Source organism: Protomyctophum bolini, assembly GCF_963924005.1.
Source record: "Protomyctophum bolini genome assembly, chromosome: 7".
Lineage (NCBI taxonomy): Eukaryota > Metazoa > Chordata > Actinopteri > Myctophiformes > Myctophidae > Protomyctophum > Protomyctophum bolini.
Genome location: NC_137868.1, coordinates 41,280,205 through 41,305,011, shown reverse-complemented (window position 1 = coordinate 41,305,011; position 24,807 = coordinate 41,280,205). Strand labels below are relative to the sequence as shown.

Below are 24,807 nucleotides of genomic sequence, written 5' to 3'. Positions count from 1 at the left end.
ACATGGAACCAAATGGATGCTTATTTGGGTCCATAATGTACGCTCTCAGAGTTAAAGGAGAATTTCGGACTAGAAGGCTTTCTTACCAGGTGTTATTTTGTGCTAAAATGCATTAATGACTACTTCCCCTACCGTAAGCCCTCAATGGGGCGTTGAGTTTTAGTGCTAATTCGCTTATTTCCATCGCTCAAAAATCTTTATTTTTTTGTATATATCCTCTCCTCATAATGTAAATAGTATCCATAGTATCACACTTTACTACTTATCCCGATGGAAACAAGATAATTAGCATTAAAACCCCAACACTGCCTCCAATGAGGGCTTATGGTATAGGGGAAATAGCCAATAATGTGTTTTTGCACAAAATAACACCTGGAACTCTTTGGAGGAGACGCAACAACTACAAATAAAAGGTAAGAAAACCTTCTAGTCTGAAATGATCCTTTAAATGAACACAGCTGATGTCAGTCAGTGTAGATTGGGGCAACAGAGATAAGGATCGCCATCAATCGGGGGGCATGTGTTATCAAACTGGGTGTCCCTTGAAAATTAAAATAAGGTTGAGAATCTCTACAATAAACTTCAGTGTGTGAGGTTAGTGCATACTGTATGTTTATACCTTATAGAGCTCCTTCTCATCTCTCTCGTTCTTCAGATGGGACTCCAGGGCTTCCTTCTCCACTGTCAGCTTCTTCACCCTGTCCTTCAGTCTGGGGGAAACACGTCAGAGTTTTACTTTTACGGTCTTCTAATTGCGCCCCCCGCAAAAGAGTTCTAAAGTAAGTCTGCGGCCAAATACATATCATTTTGGGGGGTCTTTTCCACAAAACTGTTTAGAAGACATTGGCCTCAGGTCTAAATGGGTTAAAGTGACACTAAGGGATTTTATTGTGCATTGTCTTCTTCTGTAGACCCTTCTGGGTGACTCCTATCAACCAGTGTTGATTTTGACAGCAAATTAAAATTTTAGTCTTATATTTTAGTCTAAATCTACAGTTGATTTAGTCGACTGAAATGTATTTCGGCGGGCCTCGATGCCGCCGTAATGACTGATTTTACACTTGCTGACGCGCTTGTAGATCGGCTATTTTCAGCATGCAACCAAGTGTAAAATGACTTGTACTGGATAGTCCCTTCCTAACACGTTAGTCTAGTTTGTATTCGTTGATAGTTTTAGTCATCATAGCTTAAGTTTTCATTTAGTTTTCGTCAGTGCATAAAGTTAGTCGCCGAACATTTTTCGTTAGGTCGACGAAATCAACACTCCTATGGAGTATGGACTCACCCGTCCAACTCCGTCTCCTTCTGCAGGCCCTTCTGGGTGACTCCCATCAGGTCCTCCTCCAGCTGGAGCACCCTGGCCGTGGCCTCCTCCAGCCTCCTCTTCACCTCCTCCCTCTCCTCCTGGAGGGCCTGGGCCGAGCTCTGCACCTCCTAAAGACAGACAGACAGACAGACCATTGGAAATCAATGGAGGAGAGAGACTAGTCTAGGGCACTTGGAAAGCCCACTGCTTGTTATTTTGGGAAAAATGCACATCATGTTCCAAAACCGCAGCCAGCCCCAAAATGTTTATATCTAGCCTGTGAAATTGGGCGTGGCAAATATATGCTATGTCATGTAAAAAAGAAAATATTTTAAAATGTCTCGAAGGCATTTAAAAGAGCAACCTTTTAAAACGATCAAAAACAAACACCGCCGAAGCATATTGGCTGAATGTCATCAAATGGTGGTCCGTGGCTCAAATGCAGAATAAATCATGGGTCTTGACATGAAAAGGGTTGAAAAACCCATTTCGTCAAATGCAACGACATGTTTTTACTTTTTAGGTCTGTCACAATTATTACATAATCGCCTAATCACAATAATTTGACATAATCACAATTATTTTTGCATAATGTCCAAACATCTTCAAACTTTAAAAACAAAATAGCAGAATAAGCAGATCTACAGGCTTACGTGTAAGCTATTTACAACACGACAACTAGTTTTGCTATTATGTAAATGTTTTGGAAAGAGTTTTTGTAATTATCAAATGTGTCGGGGATTTCTTTGTATATTCAAGTTATTTGTCATATCTGCCCTGTGCAATTTGTGATTGCGAAAGGCAAACAGAAATACAAATTGTTAACATTCCAATGTTCAATGCAAAACAAAAACACAATTAAATTAATCGCAATTAATTGTCAACTTAAATTTCGAACTGTGACGGCCCTACATACAAGGTTTCCGACCTGACAGCGACAATATGCAATTTAACCCATTTTGGGTGTGAACCCCTTTTGGTGTTTTAAACATTATGTTATAATTTAGCTATTGAAAAATAGCAGATCTACAAGCTCATAGCTTTGAGCTTGTAGGTCTGCTTTTCGTGAAAATGTGGCGCAAATATTAGAATATATATCTAGAATATCTATTCTTTCACAGCGAACGTTTTAACTCAAATCTTTGCTTCTGCTGGTATTTTCAGATGGGGGTCGGTGGCCAAATACATATAACTTTTGGGGTCCTTGACATGAAATATTGAGCACCACTGATACAGAAACATGAGGTATTTCAGAAAACTGTCAGGATTTAGAAGACATTTTTTAAATGGGTTCAAAGTAAAAACAGAAGCGCATTCGGAGTCTTTCATGGCAGCTAGCATTGCAAGCAACGGAGGGATGGATTTCTCTACTGTATGTTTATGGGGGGAATTTTGGAATCATTTTTCTCGCACCACATAAAAACTCCGTATAAAAGTGTAGTCATAAAATTAACAGCCGCAAAAAAAAATCTGTAATCATGTTTTCATCTCAAAAGCTGGTTTTAAATGCCCCGAAGGAAGATTTATGGTACGTGAAGTAACGGTTGTAGAAATTAGTAGACGCTGCTTTTAAAAAGGATTTGCTTAACATAAAAAAAATTAATAATAATAATAACTCTGATAATGGGGACAGATTCATAACTGTGTCGAGGTCTGATTTATCTCTTTGGGTGCGTAGTACAGACGTTTGGACCGGCCTGCGGTCTACCAATGTGGAGAAGATGAAGGGATGGGAGTTATAACCCATTCTGACCTGAGGTCAGTTTCTAAAAATGTCTGTTTGAAAATGACAGTTTTCTGAAAAAGCTATGTTTCTATGTCAGTCGTTCTTCGATTTTTTAAAAATAGCGCGCCACTCGGTGGCGCGTTATGAGCTTGTAGATCTGCTATTTTTAAATAGCTAAAGCATAGCGTAGTGCTACCACCAAAAGGGGTTCACGCCTAAAATGGGTTAAAGCCCACACTAGGGGGTGCTGAGAGACTGCGAGGCCCAGATAGGAGCTCTGTAGCTCGGACCAAAAGAGCCCCATTGAGACCTGAGAACAGATTCTACTAAAAATGTCTGGAAAAACCCCCCTATGTTTCAATATCGCTGGTTCTCAGACGATTTCATGTCAATAAAAAGGAACCCCCAGAATGATCTACAAGCTGGAGATTGTAGATCATTCTGGGCTTGTAGATCTGCTCATTTTTCAACAGCTAAAGTTTTTAAATAATTGGTTAAAGTGGTTAAAAGCTATAAGGCGACACCCCTTTCCCCCCTTTTATTTTAGTCTTTTCAAATTATGTTATTAATAACGTAAATATATATTAATATATATATTTACGAGCATTGCAATGCATTGTGAGCTGATAGATCTACAGCTCGTGGGGCCGTTTTTGAAATTCATCAGACAACTAATAATAATAATAATAATAATAATACAGGCAATTGTTATTTTCTTGGTACATACTACGGTATGCTGCTATACGTTCTGGCACCCGTCACCAGCTATATACCGTAGTGTTAAGTATAGGTTAAAGGCATGTAATTTCAGGGAAACAGAGCTGCAAAAAAAAAGCTTTGGGGAAAACAGGAAAAAAACGTTTGGGACAGTTACACCGTGTTTAGAAGCTAAAGCATTTCCTCTGGGCAGACCCCAGACCCCCCCCCCCCCCCCCCCACCACCACCATACCCCCCCATCCCCCTCCAAAGCTAAATACTCCTGTGCAACATGCAACTCCAAAAACATGTAAACTAAATAACATGGACCCTGTTACACTTTCAGGAGTGCAATTAACCCATTCAGGAAGTGAACCCCTTCCGTTATACTTTAGCTATTGAAAAATAGCAGATCTACAAGCTCATAGCGCAGCACCGAGTGCCACGCTACAAGCTTTGTAGATCTATTTTTGAAAGGTTGTGAAAATGTGGCGCAAATCTTTGAATATATATTCTTTTAGAGAGAACGTTTTTAACTCAAATCTTTGTTTCTGGGGGATCCCTGGAACAACATATTTTGAGATTGGGGTTCGCGGCCAATCACATATACTTCTGGGGGTCCTTGACATGAGAACCACTGATACAGAAACATAGGGTTTTTCAGAAAACCGTCATGATTCAGGAGACATTTTGTAGAATCTGGTCTCAGGTCTTCAATTGGGTTATAACAGCGCATACATATACGGAATGGGACTCATGGCGGCGGTCCTCACTTGGTTCTCTCTCCTCAGCTGGGCGCAGGTCTCCTTCTCCTGCTCACACTCCTTCTGCAGGCGCTCCCTCTCCTCCTCCAGCTGCTCCTTCTCCTGCTGGAGCACGGCCATGTTCTTCACCAGCTCCTCCTTCTCTCGCATGGCCTCCTCCATCTTCTGCTGCGAGGGGGAAGGAAAGAGGAGGAGAGAGAGAGAGAGAGAGAGAGAGAGAGAGAGAAAGAGAGCAAGTTAAGAGAGAAAGAAAGAGAGAGAGAGAAAGAGAAAGAAAGAGAAAGAAAGATTGTTGTAATTAGATGGTACGTAGTTCATTCCTCATTCAGCGTGGTTCAATTCACCACCATGTTAACCCATTTTGACCTGAGATCAGATTCTAAAAATGTCTGTTTGAAAATGACAGTCGTTCTTCGATTAAAAAAAAATAGCAGTCCTACATCTGCTATTTTTCAATAGCTAAAGCATAGCCTAATGCTAATACCAAAAGGGGTTCCCTACCCAAAATGTTTTGTCCGTTGAGTCAAACTTTGTTTAAATGAATACATTTTTGTTTTGTCCAAACTTTATGGCAGAGTACGTTTATACAACATAATGGCCCTTCTATTGAGACAATCGTGGGGACATTTACAGTGTCCACCTTTTGGGCCGGTCGATCTGCAATTTTTTATGTGACAGTGATATGTAATGTAGAGCAACTCTAGAGTGAGTGTGTAACTATGGTGGCCCTCTGGAGTGAGTGTGGAACTATGGTGGCCCTCTGGAGTGAGTGTGGAACAATATAGTGGCCCTCTGGAGTGAGTGTGGAACTATGGTGGCTCTCAGGAGTGAGTGTGGAACTATAGTGGCCCTCTGGAGTGAGTGTGGAACTATGGTGGCCCTCTGGAGTGAGTGTGGAACTATGGTGGCTCTCAGGAGTGAGTGTGGAACTATAGTGGCCCTCTGGAGTGAGTGTGGAACTATAGTGGTCCTCTGGAGTGAGTGTGGAACTATAGTGGCCCTCTGGAGTGAGTGTGGAACTATAGTGGCCCTCTGGAGTGAGTGTGGAACTATGGTGGCCCTCTGGAGTGAGTGTGGAACTATGGTGGCCCTCTCCGTCTTCAAACTTGACCCCAGCCCTGTCTGTCTGTCTGTGCGTTTAATACCTCCAGGAAGCCGGCCTTGGTGGTGACCACCAGGATGTCCGAGTTGCACTCATCCTCGATGGTCAGCAGTTCGTCGTCGCAGCCTGGGCTGCCGGCGCGGAACTGGAAGGGCGTGCTGGCGCCGCGGATCTCGCCCTTGTGCGTCACGTAGCAGAACTGGTAGAACTCCCCGTCGTCGTTGGGCACGTAGTATCCTGGTTAGGAATGGAGCTCGTTAGTGTTCATTGATAGCGGGGCTTACCTTATCAATCAGGCGTATCGAGCATTTTCTATTATTCCGTGGAAAGACGGGAGACAATAGATTCCGGACGGAACCGGTATCTTTTATTAGGGCCTTCAAATACAGTACTTTTCTAACAGACGGAAGGCAATTGACCTTTTTGCCAATAAAAATAAATCCTTGGTTGCAGACAAGGAAGCTTAGAGAAGGAAAGGACATGGTCACATGACTGAGCTGCGCCATGACACTTTCATGAGAGCCAAACTACACCCAGAAGTTCGGCAGAATGCACTAGAGCCAATGAGAGCTCAGTGACCAGCTCATGAACAAACACTATTTCTGAATAGCTGAAACTTTTTGTAAAGTAATCGCTTCTGGAAAATAACAGAAGACATATAAAAAAATTATCGTCTGCTGTGTTGCTTTCCGATGTGTACACTGTAATTATATAGAGGTATGGTATCTAAAGAGCACAAAGTACCTTTCTGAACGTATCGTGAGACTTCCCACCGTTTCCTGTCTGGCAGCCAAATCTCGCGATATACCTCCTAGCCAGAAACGATACCTGCTGCTGTTTAGATCCTTAAATAAAAGGATATACTGTGCACTCTGTGCACATCGAAAAGCAAGTGATTAGAAAACAACCTGTGATATGTTTTCTTTTATATTACTGAACCGATTATAAGACAAAGATCTCAATCGTTCAGAAATAGTTTGTTAGATGGTCCAGCCGGCTCCATTCACTGCCATGTATTCATTGAACTTCCGTGTGCGACTTTTGGCTCCCATGAAAGCTTCCATAAAAGTGTCATGGTGCAGCCCAGTCACGTGACCATTTCCTTTCCTTCTCTAAGCTTCCTTGGTTGCAGCAAGGAAGCATAGAGAAGGAAAGGAAATGGTCACGTGACTGGGCTGCGCCATGACACTTTCATGGGAGCCAAAAGTCACACTCCGGGCCACTCGTCGGGAGTGTGACCACTGAAGCCCCATATTCTGTCGAAAATAGTAGCAAAAAGTACAGGCTGTGGATCTAAAAAAAGTTGTGATTATTTTTTGCCTATGTCATGCTCAAAATAGGTACAGTTAGAAAGTGGTTAAGTCCATGTCTAACTGTTCGGAATGATTTAACGTTAATGTAATGCAAAGTGACTCCGATAGCCATATCCACTGACCATATTCACACACACGGCAGCCACTTTGGCCATTGCGGTCCCTGGAACCTCTTGGTTTTTACATTGTTATGGTTTTGAATATGAAAAGATTCCGTCAGGTGGCAGTCACCCATCCTCCTCACTGCATGCTCTATAGCAGGGATATTCAATTGGCGGCCCGCGGGCCACATGTGGCCCGCGGAGCGCCTCCTTGTGGCCCCTGGCAGAATTTTGATTTTTTTTTTTTTTTTATATCTTTATATAATAGGTCCTCACTAATAATCATGATACTCGGTCTGTGTCACATAGGAGGGCTGTGGGCAGTTCAGAAACCCACCCAACAGTGACATCAATGGAGAATCCAAGCTAATAGAAACTGCAGGCTTTCTAGTCCTGAAAAGTTATGAAAATGGAAGCCATCATTCTCACAATAATAAACCCTGTTAGGGTCCATTTGGTTCCATTTGTACACTCTCAGAGTTACAGACCCATAAGGGTCCATTTGATTCCAAACCATTTCCCTGGGGACCCCCTGGAACTGCCTCAAGGACCCTGGGGGTCCCCGGACCCCGAACCCCACTTTGGAATCACTGCTCTATGTAATGTTTGTGTGTGTGTGTGTCCGTCCAGCTGATGGTCGTTAATGTCAAAGCAATGCTGTTTATGTACTGTCAAATAGGTCTAGGCCTACATCTATTCTAAGGTGGCATATACCTGTATAGACATATTACCCTGCTCATTACTGTGCGGAAATATACATAAATCTTCGTGTTTGAGCACAAAAAGCATTTTGAGAACCCACAAATTTCCGCGCTTCGCGCGCACACTGTGCGGCCCCCCACACACAATCATTCTACAGTTGTGGCCCCCGGCCTAATCTAATTGAATACCCCTGCTCTATAGAAACTGTCATAATAAAGCAATGACGCAGATATAATATGCTCTCGCTAACGCCACAAGACAGATCCACGAGTAACCGCTCTTTCACCTTTAACGTAGCCCCGTGTTTTTTTTGGCACGGAACCTTTTCACGGCTGTAAAGAAAAGGTGGCAGAGGTTTTATTTTAAAAAAAAAGTGTGGTCTAACCTTACCTTGGAACACCACAGCCCTGTTGACCGCTCTGCCTTCCGTGTAGTTCTCGGGGAGAGGCGACCACAGGAATGTGTAATAGTCCCTCGCTGTGCTCCAACCCACCTGGAAAGACAGCATGGGCACTAGTGTTCAATGTAGCGTACTCATTACGGCAAGGGCACCGCGTTCAATGTGGTCCTGTTGGCGTGTTCAGTGTAGCGCCGTTAGCGTGTTCAATGTAGCGCACTCATTACAGCAAGGGCACCGTGTTTTCAATGTAGCGCTGTTAGCGTGTTCAATGTAGCGCTCTCATTACAGCAAGGGCACCGTGTTCAATGTAGCGCTGTTAGCGTGTTCAATGTAGAGCTCTTATTACAGCAAGGGCACCGTGTTCAATGTAGCGCTGTTAGCGTGTTCAATGTAGCGCTCTCATTACAGCAAGGGCACCGTGTTCAATGTAGCGCTGTTAGCGTGTTCAATGTAGCGCTCTCATTACAGCAAGGGCACCGTGTTCAATGTAGCGCTGTTAGCGTGTTCAATGTAGCGCTCTCATTACAGCAAGGGCACCGTGTTCAATGTAGCGCTGTTAGCGTGTTCAATGTAGCGCTCTCATTACAGCAAGGGCACAGTGTTCAATGTAGCGCTGTTAGCGTGTTCAATGTAGAGCTCTCATTACAGCAAGGGCACCGTGTTCAATGTAGCGCTGTTAGCGTGTTCAATGTAGCGCTCTCATTACAGCAAGGGCACCGTGTTCAATTTAGCGCTGTTAGCGTGTTCAATGTAGCGCTCACTACATCAATATACAGGACGACGACAGTATGGTCAACCGTGTTCAATGGAGCGCTCTCAGCGTGCAGCCGTTTGTATCACCAGTTACCTAGTTATCGCTGAATCGTATGTATGCATTACCTGGGTTGTTTTTATACGCCTTCTGTTAAGATTTATGTTTCGTTCTTTTCTCTTTTTTTCCCCCCCCACCCGTACGATTACTGTGGATTTATGACAAGTGGAGTGACAAATTGGAACCGAATAGAAGCATGGAGTGAGTCTAACCCTCCTTTGGTGTGGAAATGAATTCAGAGGGAGAGAGAGAGAGAGAACGGATCATTTGAGCCCAAGCGTTATGGTTCCTGGTTCCGTCCTCGTGGTCGTGAACAAGCCCGACTGTGGAAAAGTGGCCACAACTCACCTCGAGCAGGAAGAGGAAAATAGGTGAAAATTTTATATATAGTCTACTTCAAAATGAAAACCAAAATGTAATTATATGTATTTTATGTGTTGTTAAGTGACGGCTGATGAGGGAGGCTTGCACAGAAAATACATCCATAACTTTCAGGCCGCCGCCATAAAACTGTCAAACAAAATCAGAGTCACGTTGGGCTGGCTGGGGTTTCTTCTGTGCATGAGCGCGCACACACACACACACACACACACACACACACACACACTAACAAACGTCTGTCCAACCAGGCTGTTACATCAGCCTGCTGCCAGTACAACACACAGTTTGTGATGCAGGAGGAGACGATTTGTAAAAAGTGAAGTCAGAAATATTCGCTGTGTTTTAACGAGCCTTTTTGCACAGTTGCCTTACATAAGAGCTTTTGATAGCCGCTACCTTTCCCTTTCACCGGCATGTTTTCTCACCAGTGAAATAATAAATAGCCCCAGTGCTCTCACCGGTTCACTCACGCCGCTGCACATCATGAATGAAGTGAAAAACTCTTTTTGCTTGGCGCCACCAGGGTGCATGGCTGGCATGCACTCTGATTTAAAGAAGAATCCCATGCTTTTGCACAACACCATCGTAGGACAACGTATAAAATAGGGCTCAACTTTAAAGTGGCTAATTTAGACAGGAAAGTATAGAGACAAGAAACTGAGGACGGGATGTCCGTCCAGAATTGAACCGATTATGTGGATGGTAGGGGTGCGAACTAATCAGTTTAATCAATTGAGCAGTTGAGGCGAACGATAGGTCCACACTAATTATCCATAATGTATACATTATGGTAAAGGGTCGGCCTTTTCGGGGAGGGGTCAGAATAAATGGACTTGGACTGTTATTCGACTCTCAACTGATCAATTATAAAAATCAATAATTAAATGAAAACAATAGATTAATCATTTATCACCGTTATAGGCGTCATCATTGTACAGTAGGCGAAAAGGTTTAAAACATTTTAAAAAGATATATATAGTGAACATAGCATAACAGATCTATAAGCTCACAACGTATTGCATCGCGACATGCTGGGAGCTTGTACATAATGCAGTATTCAGTCACAATTTTTACACAAACACCGTTGTGCGAAAAAGTATATTAAAAAAAAATACTTAATTGATTTTAGCTGGCTACCAGTCAGTCACTGGTCAGCTGGCTACCAGTCAGTCACTGTTCAGCTGGCTACCAGTCAGTCACTGGTCAGCTGGCTAGCAGTCCGTCACTGGTCAGCTGGCTAGCAGTCAGTCACTGGTCAGCTGGCTAGCAGTCAGTCACTGGTCAGCTGGCTACCAGTCCGTCACTGGTCAGCTGGCTAGCAGTCAGTCACTGGTCAGCTGGCTAGCAGTCAGTCACTGGTCAGCTGGCTAGCAGTCAGTCACTGGTCAGCTGGCTAGCAGTCAGTCACTGGTCAGCTGGCTACCAGTCCGTCACTGGTCAGCTGGCTACCAGTCCGGCACACGCCTGGCCTCAGTCGGGCAAGTTTGAGCCAGAGATGGAACATTCTGGCGCTTCATACTCTTAACACACACACACACACAACCCCCTCCTTCTCTCATTCGTTAGCAGGGGGAGTTTCCAACTTCCAGCAGTATAAAGAACAGGAAGCAATTAAAAACATGCACGTAGTTAGTGAGTGCCATTACCGAAGGCTGGCCTCTTCACCGCTCCACTCATTAGAGCAGCCGAGGTGACACGGGTGAGATCTCTGACAGGAACTCTTTCACTTAAAACCAGGAGAGCTGCTAGGGGCCTGCAGTTCATATAACTAGGGGCCGAAAGACTGCGGAAAATAATAAAAGACCTTCAGAAATTCAGACAAAACACTTTGACCAGTTCGCATGGTCAAAAATGCTACCGTCTTTTTATATCTGTGCTACCATCTTTTTATATTTGTGGACAGGCAGTGACAGAGGCTTCGTTCGGCCTGTTGGGTGCAGTGCTTTTTCCAACTGGTTTTTGGTGAATCTGGCTTCCAACATCCGAAGAATCACATCAGTAGGAGTACAGCAGTCAAACAAACGAATCATTTAAAAAAAATTACAGATTTTCCAGCTCGTTACTCATCATGATGCAGCGCGCTATGAGCTTGTAGATCGGCTATTTCAGATACACACTTTAAAATACGATTTTCTATTAAATCGATAGTATCACATTCTGTCACGCTGATTCGTTTATATAACAATGTTTCTACTAAACATACAAAAACAAACCTAAAAACACACTAAAAACAACGTGAAAACATCTCGTGATCCACTTTCTGGTACACAACAGACCTGTTGTTGAGAAACATTTACAAAACTAAGAACATCTCTAAAACAGAGAGAGAGAGAGTGAGTGAGTGAGTGAGAGAGAGAGAGAAAGAGAAAGAGAGGGGTAAACGTTGCTCAACAAATCACTTCACCCCAGCCAAAAGAATTTGCCTTGAACACATAGTAGAAATATGAATATTTCATCAACATTCCAACAGGCCCATAGTTCTGCCGAGAGCTGACAGAAGCCCAGTGGCAACACTGCAGCAAACCAGGTAGCGTAACGTGCATATGGGTGTGCCAATTGGACTTAATCAATCACAACACGCAAGACAAGTTGCCCATGAATCACGCGGAGGGGCTGTGCTCAGCGACAGCTTAATTATGGTGGCTGTGTTTGGCTTCTGTCGAGCCCATCTTGACAACCTGTCCCAACACAGCGCTCCTCCACGAAGCCTGGCAAAAAAGGCTGGTCTCGTGTGAGTGTTCCAAACGCCAAAATGCCGCTTGCGTGCACGCATGTTCAAACAAACAGCTATCCGCAGGTTGTTGCGTCGCGTCGCTTGATGTGCAATGAGATCGCCGACTTGGCAAGGACGAGCAGGGAACAATTAGGACATTTGCAGGTCGTAAACAAGGCTGTAAATCTGCAAATGTTTCACTTTGGACTGACAATTGCTCGCGCATCACCTTGATCTAACTTCTCACATTGAATGACGTGCCGGTGGTGGTGTTTGTAGAGATAGAACTTGCCTCTTCTGCACACTGTTATGGGAGCCATATATACTGTGGTGTGCAGAGGTGGATGGATGCTGCAAAAATAAATCATCGTAATTTAAGACTTAACTTTTCATGCAAAACTAGAAAAAGTGCTCATCGGAGCACAGATCTTTGCCAGGTCCATTGTGGCCACCTGGTGGCGCTATAATAGGCCACTGTGAAAAGGGTGTGATGTGTTCTTATAGGCCTTTCATGGCTATTGAACGCTGTTGGTCAAATAAGTCATGGAAAGTTTAACAATATGATTATGGAAAGTTTGTATGATCAACTTCCACATGACTCAGCAGCAAGTTGAGTCCACACACACCCCTCCAATGATCCCATGAGAAGACGACAGCACTATAGATGTGTGACAAAGGCATGGGTCTGGGGAGCGACGTCGAGTCAGAGTGACTCAGTGCACAGGTATCCGTTCTCCTGAGAACCTTGGAGTCTCGTCTGTCAGTGCAGCCAGGAAGGTTTACATGATTTATGGTCATGTCGTCAGCCTCCACAACCTTCACTACATGTTCTAGAGGTGCGCGTGTGTGTGTGTGTGTGTGTGTGTGTGTGTGTGTGTGTGTGTGTGTGTGAGAGAGTTAAGGGTATGTTTCAGAAAACGTACTGCTACAGTTGGTGCCTCGCTTAAGGGTAAACAGTGATGTGGCATAGCCATCCAAAGAAAACATAATAGTGTTTCCCATACTTCTTCAACAGCCCCTAGGCCTCCCAGACATCACATTACCTGAGCCTCCCCCGACAGGCGACAGACTAATGTAACCTCACTTCTCACTGATGCTTGGCTCTCACCTCAACAAAGGCATCGTGGAAAGCACACGTCGGGGGTTTATGAAGCTCATTTATGGTTAGGCCATTGTTTAGGACTTCGAAAAATATGAACGTAATTATTTCACCAATTACTTCAATCAAATGCAGCCTTGCCAGGGGCTTAAACGCTGCCAGCAACATGACTTGGCTGCTATGCGACCACAGGAAACTCATAAAAAACTATAGCTATTTCAAGCCTCCATCCTATGCAAGAAAATAATGCACAGGGGCAAGCGTTCCCTTTGTAAACAAGAAGGGGGGGGGAGAATGCAAGTGTGGAAAATATATATCTAGCTGAAGTTCTTAACGATAAGTTTGCTGCACGGCAAGGTATTGTGCAGCCCGTGGCCAACGGATTTATAACCTAGTTAAAATAATCATAAAACAAGCACCATAATTCACGATAAGCTCTCAATCTGCACTCGATAGGTCTGGACCTACAGACAAGGTGACCGACAGACGGGCAGAGTGCTTTATACTAGCTGTGTGGTTGCAGCAACAAATAAGGATGCGCCGCTCGGTACCACACAACAGTGGTTCCCAAAAGTGGGAACCAGGCGTCCTTGAGGGACTGCCCAGGGGGTCCCCCTGCTAAATGATAGTTTGGAACCAAATGGACCCTTTATATGGGTCTGTAACTCTGAAGAGTTCAATTAACATTGGTTTTTACAATATAAAATTGGAGGTCCCAGAGATAAAAATTCCATGAAATGGGGGTTTGTAACCTAATTCATGTCAAACTGGGGGGTCCTTGAAAATAAACAAGTTGAGAATCACTGCTATAGAGCCGTATAAATCTTCTCTTATGGGGGCATATCTCTTCAAACGGGGTCCGTGGGCTAATTAGTGTCAATTTGGGGGTCCTCGACCCGAAAAGGTTTTGGAACCACTGCCATACGATACTCGGTATTGGTCTGCAGTATAGTACTACTAGTTCTGTAGTCAAGCTAAAGCAGCTTGATGTACATCAAGATCCCAATCCAACCCTTAGGGGTCCCATTTCTTTCGGAGTCTCTGGGTATGACTCGGCCGGGGATCGAACCCCAACCTCCCAGTCTCAGGGCGGCCACTCTTAACCCAGGTTTACTTTACACCAAGAGGAATTTGGTTCACCATGTTTTCCCAGCAGATTTCCTCCGATTTCTATGACAAAGGCAAAATTAAGCAGCACCACGAGATGGGAGAATGCAAAGCCTCAATTTACTGATAATTTCATGCAGCCTAGGCCATTGATAGGGCCCCGCCCCGCCCAAAGTGCACAGGGAGGAGTGCCATGGCATATAGCTGGAATAGTTTTCATGATATGAATGTTGCAGAACCAGCAGTACGAGTTTCACCCGTTCTGGACGGGAACCCCTTTTGGTGTTTTAACTAAGCATTATGTTATAAATGGTAAATGGTAAATGGTGCATTTATATAGCGCCTTTATCCAAGGCGCTTTACATAGATTGTGCATTACATTCACCCATTCATACACCGATGGCAGCGGAAACCATGCAAGGCACCAACTAGCACATCGGGAGCAATTAGGGGTTCAGTGTCTTGCTCAAGGACACTTCGACAGTAACTCTGGGGGAGCCCGGGTTCGAACTGGCAACCTTGCGGTTCCCATCCAGGCACTCTACCCCTGAGCCACCACCGCCCCGGTAGCTATTGAAAAATAGCCGACCTACAAGCTCGTAGCACGCCTAAAATCTCCCTGGAACAACATATTTTCAGATGGGGGTCCACGGCCTAATACAGCAATTTTTGGGGTCCTTGACATGAAATATTGAGAACCACTGATATACTGTAGAAAACAGGGTTTTTCTGGACATTTTAAAAAGAAATTTCTTTTCATTTCGACGTCAGGCCCTAAATGTGTTAATGTTGTGCAGGAAAAAGTTTCGGGCATTTCCGAAAATAATTACATGCCAAAAATATGGAAGACAGGTGTAAAGTGGTTCACGCCAAGGTTTTGGTCATGTGTTGGGGTGGCTTCTACTTCCACTTTATACTTAACCCAGCAGCAAACCACTGCTGATGTGCGAATAAGTTTACCCAGTACTGCCTGAATCTGGTCTGATTCGACTCCAGAGTCCAGACATCTCACGACGTGCTCTGGGCGCAAGCAGCAACTTTAACAAACACAGCTGAAAATAAAATGCCCCCATTTCACCCCCATCATTCACTACAGATGAGACCAAAATCAATTACTGCCACTGTATATTGGATTTAATGGGCTCCCATAACCACATCCATCTGGGACATTCAAGTGCGTGACGGGAGCCAAAAGAAAAAAAAGAAGAAAAAAAAGAAAAACCCTCTGCTCCTTCTGCCAAGCTCGTTTTTCACATGAGCGAGACAGCGACAGCACTCCGAATCACCTTACACCGGTCGACGCGTCAATACTTTATCCACATTTCATCTGCAAAATGTACGCTTCTCGAGATGTGACGCTCCAGACAGTGATGCTCACTCAAGACTGCTGGCTGGCACTGACTCATATCTGCGTCTAAATATATCCTTGACACAGATATTGTCGAGTCTTTCAGAAAGATGTTGACAGCGTAGTAAGGTACTTATTCGTTTGGCTGGCCATCCTAGAGGCCCAGAGGTAGGTATAGTTTTAAGATTAATTCATACTTCATCACCAGGGGTGCACACATCACCTTTTTGGGGCTAGTTCTCAGGGGAGCACCTGGAGAGGATGCTTGGTGCGCACTGCGGGCGAACGTCTCTACTCTACTAAGGCAGCATGAGAGAAAAGATTAACTACTCACATAATGCTGCAGAGGACCAGGTTCCATGTTTAACATACTTCCAAAGTGTGTACATTGTTTAAGGCACAGAGTAATGGTTTTCATATCGTAAATATATGAACTTTCGCTAAAAAGCATTGTTTACTTTAATCCACCAAGTAAATAAGTATACTTGGTCGCTAGACCAAGTATACTTATTTGCATGCTTTAAACGGAATTATAACAACTTGTCATGGCAGCTTGGTGTGTGTGTGTACACAACAGAACACAGAAGTACCTCCACTCATTTGTATGAAATATATAATGTTATCTTGGAAGTCAGTGAGGCTGTGATCAGCTGATCACTCTGAAACTTTGCCCAAATATTCCCATACCGTTCTACCAAAGATGACTCATTTCACATGCTGGTCACATGGAGCACAGAAATCCACAATTCCACCGTAGCTGTTCCCGGGTTTCACATACTTTTGTAGTTTAAAAAGGTTTACAAAACATAATTTTGTCTAAAGGGCTGTAAGACTGTGTAAGCCTTCAGTTATTGCCCAACATCACTTAAAAGGGAAGATAAAAATGAACTCCTAACCAGGGGCAGGACGAATGCATAAGACAGAAAGAAGGGCTCACCTTGAAGATGCCCACCCAGTCTTTCTGATGGGGTCTGATGAACTCGGTGAGGGTGTACTGGCACTCCAGAGCAGCGTGTGGCAGGTAGCCCTTTCCCACATTCTGGAAGATGACGTGGGCAAAGTTTGACGTGTCCATGTTGTTCGACTGCGATACCGTCCTGTCCTGGAACTGTGCCTTCAGTCACTCAGCACTGGCTATGGAGAGAGGCAAGAAAGAAACACAAGAAGAGAATGGTCAAGGACCGCCACAACCGCTCATCTGAATGACGTAATGCAGTATGTACGAACATGCAGGGATTTTCCTGAACATTGTGACTTTGGAGTAATGCCTGTGTTGTTGATCTTGTGAGCAAGTTTTGACCAAAATTATTTTTTGTATAAATAAAGCAAGTGATACTGTATGGGGTCGTCGACCTTTTTGACATGAAGTGCCGTGTTTTTATTTTCTTGACAGTCAGTGTGCCATATTAACATTATGTTGAATTATAACACCACACAAAAATAAAAACAATTCCAACAGATTCTTCTGGACTATTTTCTTTCACATCAGGACATTGTAATGATCATTAGAAATAATGCACCTATCTCCCAGACTCCCTTCCCAGTCAGAGTTGTGTGCAGAGAGCTTAACACATTGACTGCTACAGGTTCTAGCGGACCCTGGCTTACTGGTGCTGAAGGCTTAACATGGGCTTTTTGAACTTTTTGGGGGGCCCACAGCGAGGGGCCTCTTATAGCGAGAATCACAATCGCATAAATAAAAAGAAAGCCCAACTTGTCCACTTCAATTTAAAAAAAAAATTATGATTCTACCATCTTCCATTCTGGAGATATTGACCTTTTTCTAACACCTGCTTTTGCCTGCACGCTGCTTGTGAAAAAAAACAACAGAGATATGGAGGCCTGAAGTTGACAGACATTTCAGTTCAGTTTTTTTAGTTCAAAAGACAGATATAAAATTGAGCACAAATAATATCCTATACAAACCATATACCGAATGAAAGCCCTGAATGTCTACTTTTAGGAGGAAAACAGTACACATTGTACACATATACAGTTTGTCACTAATTGGCTATTGAATGCAGCTTGCGCCCACCAGAGAACTTTAGAGAAGGCATGGACCCGAAGAACTATTATTCACAAAATAAGGCCTATAGCGACATGTACATACTATATACCGTATGAAACAGTAGACTCTCTGCTTTCATAAGAAAAATACCACCCAGAAAAATCACACCCCTGTGAAGTGAGCAGTGCAATTGCACTGCTCACTTCACAGGGGTGTGATTTTTATTATTATTACAGTATTAGTATTTTTCTTATGAAAGCAGAGAGTCGACTGTTTCATACGGTATATAGTATGTACATGTCGCTATAGGCCTTATTTTGTGAATAATAGTTATTCAGGCCCATGCCATCTCTAAAGTTCTCTGAAAAAGATAATTTTAGAGAGCATGGACCTAACAACTAAATATTCACAAAATAAGGCCTATAGCGACATGTACATACTATATACCGTATGAAACAGAATACTCTCTGCTTTCATAAGAAAAATACTAATACTGTAATAATAATAGAAATCACACCCCAGTGAAGTGAGCAGTGCAATGTTGCACTGCTCACTTCACAACATTGCACTGCTCACTTCACAGGGGTGTGATTTTTATTATTACGAGTAAGACGCGCGAACGCGGAAGGCGAACGCAGATCGTAAATTGCAATAACAATTAGAATAAATTACAGACATGATCTGCAGGGTGTCATAGTTAGTGCTTGGACCACGCCAGCTCCATATATGGTCACAAAAGACGCCATCACACTCATGTCACCATGACTCAGCCATAACCATATAAGGAGTCCCCAAAGCAGGACCACGCCATCACACTCATGTCACCATGACTCACAAATCACTCAGCTCCATATATGGGCACAAAAGGGCCAGGTCCACATATACAGTAAGCGGGACAGACAGACACACACACACACACACACACACACACACACAGACAGACAGACAGACAGACAGACAGACAGACAGACAGACAGACAGACAGACGTGATCTGCTAGGTCTCATAGTAAGTGCTCATTGCATTCGCAATTACAGTATTAGTTTTTTTCTTATGAAAGCAGAGAGTCTTGATGCACATTATCTGATCATAAAACGGACTTGGAAACTTTCTTCAATCGTAGCCCCATATGTGCCCTCTCCCTACGCTCATTGAACTCATTCTGTGATTCGAGCTACAAACAATCGCAGTAACGGGGGGGGGGGGGGGGCAACTAGGCTTTGAGGAAATGATCTTGCATAATCAACATTATTGTCGATTGTCGTGTGCCGCTCCAAACATGTCCAGACATACCACTAACCTCATCGATCCAGTCTCGCGTATCTATAAGGTGAGACGCGAGACTGGATCGGATTGTGTCTGGACATGTTTGGGAAAAAAAACAACAAGAAAAACAACGAGATGGATGCGGCAGCAGCAGAAGCAGCACGTCAACGTATTTGGAAGAAAAAAAACGAGAAAGCACCACCTGTCGTTGCAAGACAAACACCCGTATGTTGCTGATAGACAGATAATAATCGATCCGATTTTGTCCTGCCGTTCATTTTATCACATTAGGTGCAGGGCAGGCTGCTCGACGGTGAGTTTATAATAGCCTGTTGTAACGAGAAAGGGGGATGGATTGGATGGTTGGATGCGAGCAGCGCAGCAGCGCAGCAGCAGCAGCAGTACGGCTTGCGATCAGCGACCAACGTATCATGGCGGGCCCTCGATAATGATGTGCAATCTGTCCATGACTAACTCCACATGTGTCTGGCAAACGTTACGTTATGAAATCAAATGCCGATCGTTGCAGGTTTATATACGGGCAGAGAGCAAATCGCGTTGTATCTTGTTCCGAGAATGAGAGTGAGTGCAAGCCTTGCAGTTGAAAGCAGTGGGGACTCGGGAGTGGGGGGGGAACTGCCAATGCGATCCAAGAGGAAGAGACCCCCCCCCCCACCATTCTCCCTCGGGAGAAACCATGTAGAAACAGGAGGGGAGGGGGAATCGAGTGTATTCACACAAACAAGAGCATTGTCCCATCCATTTTAGATCCCCTGACATCTGCGTTGGTCTATGCCGGACGGCCGTCTCCAGTACGTCGTACGTCCTCGCATAGACCAACCAATAGGCGGTGCCAGACGCTTCTCAGACCAACACCTCTTTTCAGCAGGGGGGGGTTTTAACTCTTTTTAGAGCCGATCGGTGTTACATTATGAGTTGTCCGGGCGCAAATATAGTTGAACTATAGTAATCAATAAAAAAACGTTTTTTGGACCATAAAACGTATAAAAACGTTATGCGCTTCTTGCGCTTGGCTATAATAAAACGTTTAAAAACGCTTTCAGCATTCTATGAGTTAATTTAATGTTATTTTTAAAAGAAAATTCCTCTCTCAATACTTACGCCAGTGTAACCATTCACTGTGCCAATGTTGGCACCCGTGCCTAATGTTGCCTACCCCTATACTATTGGTAGTGTGCCGTGCACAGGAAATTTGATGCAAACAAACAAAGACAGACCATCTTCTAGACCAGCCAGGGGTGTCGCTGACTATTTGGTTGCCCCAAGCATGAAATGTTTGTGCTGCCACGTGATGAGAAGCAATTCCACTATGACGTGCGTCCGGTTTTGGATGCTATCTTGGATGCTATAGCAATAGCGCTAGGGATGCACGATAATTATCGTCCCGATAAATTGCGACCCGATATTAGCAATTATGACGTCATCCCGATAAATTCGATAACGTTATAATAGCGCCGATAATATACTTTATATGGGCTCGAAATTGCGATCATTTTGGACGCAAATGCGCCTGAAATTTTATTTGTGAGACATAAAAATATAGTTGGTAGCAACTATGGGACTACCAATCATTTCTGTGGTGCGCCCAAACGCTCCCCGAGTCGCCAATCTCTCCGGAGGAACGGCTGAGACGAGCGAGAGAGAGACGCTTCTCCACTCTGTCTGTTGCAGTGTGTAGTTCCATAGCAGGCTAATAGCCCCGCCTGCTTCTCCTCTCTATCTCCCCTCTCTCATTTCACTCACTGACTCGCATTCATACGAACGGTGACAGCAGCTGACGAGCGCGTATTGGTGCTCGTTCATTCATCGCGCTGTTGAATGCGTGTCACTCGTTACCGGTTGTAGTTTATTAATTTGCTCCAGTTGTGTAGCATTGTGAAACGCGACGCGACCGTTTTGGTTGAGAAATGTAGAAGTAGTAGCTGTTTGGCTACATGATGCTACAGACCATGCTAATGACTTATATGCTAACAACAACGTCTATCACTGGAACTTGGATAGTGTTGTATTTGTGTTTACACACGCACACACACACACAGACAATAGTGGTTCTCAAAGTGGGATCCGGGGAGTCAGAGTTTACAAATGGAACGAAATTGACCCTTACAGGTCCATTTGGTTCCATTTGTACCCTCTCAGAGTTCCTTATGTCCCTTATGTAAATGGCATTAAATGGGGGGTCAGTAGCCTAATGCATGTCAAACTGGGTGTCCTTGAAATAAAAATGATGAGAATCACTGCTAGAGCCCTGCTGCCCTGGCATATATTTTCAAATGGGTGTCTGTGGGCTAACAATTTGGGGTCCTTGCTCCTTGACATGGAAAAGTTTTGAGGCCAACTGACCGGACACACACAGACATTCACAGACATTATATTGTTGTTTTTATTCATTTAAAAAAATTCACACCTGTGTGAAGTGAGGGGCACTCTTATCATCATACGTCATCTGGCCAATCACAATTTGCTCTGGGACTCCCAATTTATATTGTAAAATCAATGTTATTTTTACTCTGAGAGTATGCAACTGGAAATGTTCCATTTGTACACTCAGAGTTACAGACCCATAAGGGTCCATTTGGTTCCTAACTATATAATTTAGCTGGGGACCCCCTGGAACTCCCTCAGGTACCCCTGGGGCCGGGGGTCCCCGAACCCCACTTTGGGAACCACTGATATAGCCTACTATACTGTAATTGCTTAGGTCAAAGCTGTGTTACATGTACCGTTACTCACTAGTATGTATTTTTTATTCATGTCTATATATTTTTATTATCGGTTATCGTATCGGTATCGGTCTTGAGGAGCTGTAAATTATCGGTTATCGTATCGGTTTCAAAAAATCAATATCGTGCACCACTAAATAGCGCCAATGCTTGCGAGCTAAAGCGAGGTGCATCCTTGCTCTAGAATACACCAATGTTATTGACGAGGCCCTAGCAACAGGGCCCAACAACCGGAGTGCTTTCAAAAATGGAAAATAGCGAGGCAATCTTATATCGATATTAAACGCCTTAGGATGAGTATACATGTCATTTTGAGCAGTTTTAAAAATGTTTCAACCCGATTTTCTGCCAGGATTTTGGAGCAATTTGCATGAAATGTTCTTCACACAATCTATGGACCATTATCTATGTTTGTTATTGTTTTTAAGTCAAATGTGCAGCAGTTGAAGCCCCATTGTGACGATGCCATCTCGAAGTAACCAGAGAATGCAAGGCAGACAGACAAGTTAGACCACATCCCATCTACCAGTGCGGTGTTCCCTACAGAAGACAAAAAAAGCCTGCAGGCTGAGGATGGACACATGACAATGTGAGCTCTCACTGCTTTTCCAATCTTTTGGATTGGCCCAGCTAATACTAAACTCATCTCATCTCACTTCAATGTTTAATGTCTTCGGTTTCAACTACTTTAGACAGCGCACTGCAGTAAGAGCCCAAGAATAAAGTGGCCGGGCCAGTGGCACAGCAGGAAATCCCTGGCACCTGTGAATATAGTGTCTCTTACAAACCTACAAAACTCTCTGACAGATTTGAAGGCCCCATCAGTTTGGGGGGCATCGCCATTGGGTAAACAGTTGCTTTAACTCCTCACACATGCACTCGTGCTCCTGCAGAGGACGGTTGACATAATGATACCCAGGCCTGAAGAAGGCAGTATACCAGTCCCAAACGGTGGTTTAATTCTCTGTGTCCAGTGTCTACATTAAACGTCTTGGCAGTGTGCGGCTATAAATATTTTCATTCAGTATCTTTTCCGTTGGCTGGCAACTAACAAGGGACGGTGTGCTGTGCTCCTTTTGCTTAATACTGTCATGATACTTATTACTTGTAATGCTATAGTGCTGCTATGAAACCTGCACTTTCCCATGGGGCTTTCAGCTCCTTCGACTGACCGTCTTTGACTATAATTAGAATAATGCAACGTTTTCAAAAGACATAAGGAGCCCCTGAATGGCCATGCATTCAAAATATATTTTATCTTGTCCGTACAAGATATTATCTCGTCCGTACAAGATATTATCTTGTACGTGCAAGATAATTATTATCTTGACAAGATATCTTGACAATCTTGACAAGATAATATCTTGTACGGACGAGATATTATCTTGTACGGACAAGATAAAATATATTATCTTGTACGTACAAGATATTATCTTGTCCGTACAAGGTAATAACTTGTCCGTACAAGATATTATCTTGTACGTACAAGATAATATCTTGTACGTACAAGATAAAATATATTTTTTATGCATGGCCATTCAGGGGCTCCGTACTAAATACATAAAACAAAACAAAGGAGCATCCCCAAGACATTTGGGACTGACTGGTAAAGCAGTTTGCAACATTTTTTGTCCCAGACAAACATAGACAGGTGCCTATTTTAGATCATTGGAATTGGCTTTCTTCCTACAGAGATCACCATTAGCAGACAGTCTAGCATAGTTAATCCATCGACTATGGTGTACTTAACTTGACATTATTACAGTGCAGAGTAGACTAATGTTATGATGAATTGAACATGGTGGACCCTATCTAATTTAACATTTGTGGAGTTGGTCACCTGACCAAAAGCGGTTGACAGAACTGGTCGACATGTTCTGTTGCCCCAACACGGGCAGAAACAAGGCCTTTTAACCAGGCTACTTGCACACACTACAACTCGCTTACAATTCGCAAACCTGGCAACACTGCCCTGTGTTCATGCTGTTGTCAGAGGCCCGCCCCCGGCTCACACGTCACTACTCTCACCGTCTCTCCGCTCGCAATCGGCAGCCATCTTGCTTTTTACTTCGATGCGCGAGTGGACATTTAATGCAAATACATTAATTATAGCTCCAGCAAGCAAACACAAACACCTCAACTCCATCTCATTGTGAATAAGAATTCCGAGGGGAAAAATAATTTTTGGAACGCCACTTTCACCCAGTATGAAGCTAAATGTGGAAGCCGTGTGTGTCACACCAAAACTGGTGACCCAGAGATTCCTGTACCGATTCTCGGGCATCTGGCCTGAGGCACTGCCTGCGAGTTGGCTCTGCGGGCGCTTTTTCCAACTCTCACTGATTTATCCAGCTCACACGTCAATCACAGTCACCAGCTCTCAGCCTGCACACACACGCACGTCTGTCTTGCGCACACGCGCACACACACATACACACACACACACACACACACACACACATGCAGGCTATTGCTTTTTATTTATATGGGCGAGTGGCAATTTAATGCAAATAAATTAATTATAGGTCCAGCAAGCAAATCATGATGGTCTGTAGGTCACAATTACATTCCGATTTTAGTTGTTGTGTTTTGTATGACATTTTGGCCAGTAGTTTTATATCTATCTCAGCTTTTGCCTGATAGCACACATGCTAACAGTGCTGACCACAACGTTAGCAGCATTTGATGACAGGTTGCCATAGCAACATACAGTGTGCGCAGACCTAACGTGAGCTTCTGGGACAGAAACTTGCGTTTTCATGACAGCAGCAGCTGCTGCAACCTCTGATAGCTACTGTGATAAAGATGCTAAAGCAACACAAAAACACATCCACACGCAAACCAAAACAAACCAGGGTTGCCACATATCGTGGATGTGAGAGTGAAACAAGCAACCAGGTCTATAAAAATGTTAATAGGCCAGTTCAAAGTAGGTAAATCAGAAATGGTCCGGAAATTAGTCTTAAAATAATCAATTATAGTGTTGACTGTCAAACTTTGTTGTCTAATGTTGTTTCAGAGCAGTGGAACTCAAACATTTCCATGTCAAGGACTACCAATAGATAAACAAGTCCAAAGTAGCTTATAATGATCAGACTTGGCAACACTGTCTCTAGGTTGAACGTTCTACTTTACAAGCTCACACATATGAAATATGTTTTTTTGAATCTTCAAACTGAGACATATTTTATGATAATACTGTTAGCAGTCATCATACTCC

At 43.7% G+C, this 24,807-nt stretch overlaps 1 protein-coding gene across 3 annotated transcripts in view; it reads right to left on the bottom strand.

Annotated features, from left to right (window-relative positions):
- tax1bp1b (Tax1 (human T-cell leukemia virus type I) binding protein 1b) overlaps positions 1-24,807 on the bottom strand; it is a 46,525-nt gene that overhangs the window by 19,724 nt on the left and 1,994 nt on the right. For 2 of the 3 annotated variants that reach the window (XR_013964439.1, XM_080769108.1), the window contains exons 2-7: positions 16,508-16,704; positions 8,102-8,204; positions 5,639-5,832; positions 4,503-4,661; positions 1,286-1,434; positions 620-710 (exon numbers count right to left, since the gene is read on the bottom strand). Coding sequence is in view for 2 of the 3 variants with exons in the window: in XM_080769108.1 (XP_080625234.1) it covers positions 620-710; positions 1,286-1,434; positions 4,503-4,661; positions 5,639-5,832; positions 8,102-8,204; positions 16,508-16,645 (834 nt within the window). In the remaining variant the exon portion in view is untranslated. The remainder of the gene's footprint in view (positions 1-619; positions 711-1,285; positions 1,435-4,502; positions 4,662-5,638; positions 5,833-8,101; positions 8,205-16,507; positions 16,705-24,807) is intronic. The other variant, XM_080769109.1, reaches the window with a different exon arrangement.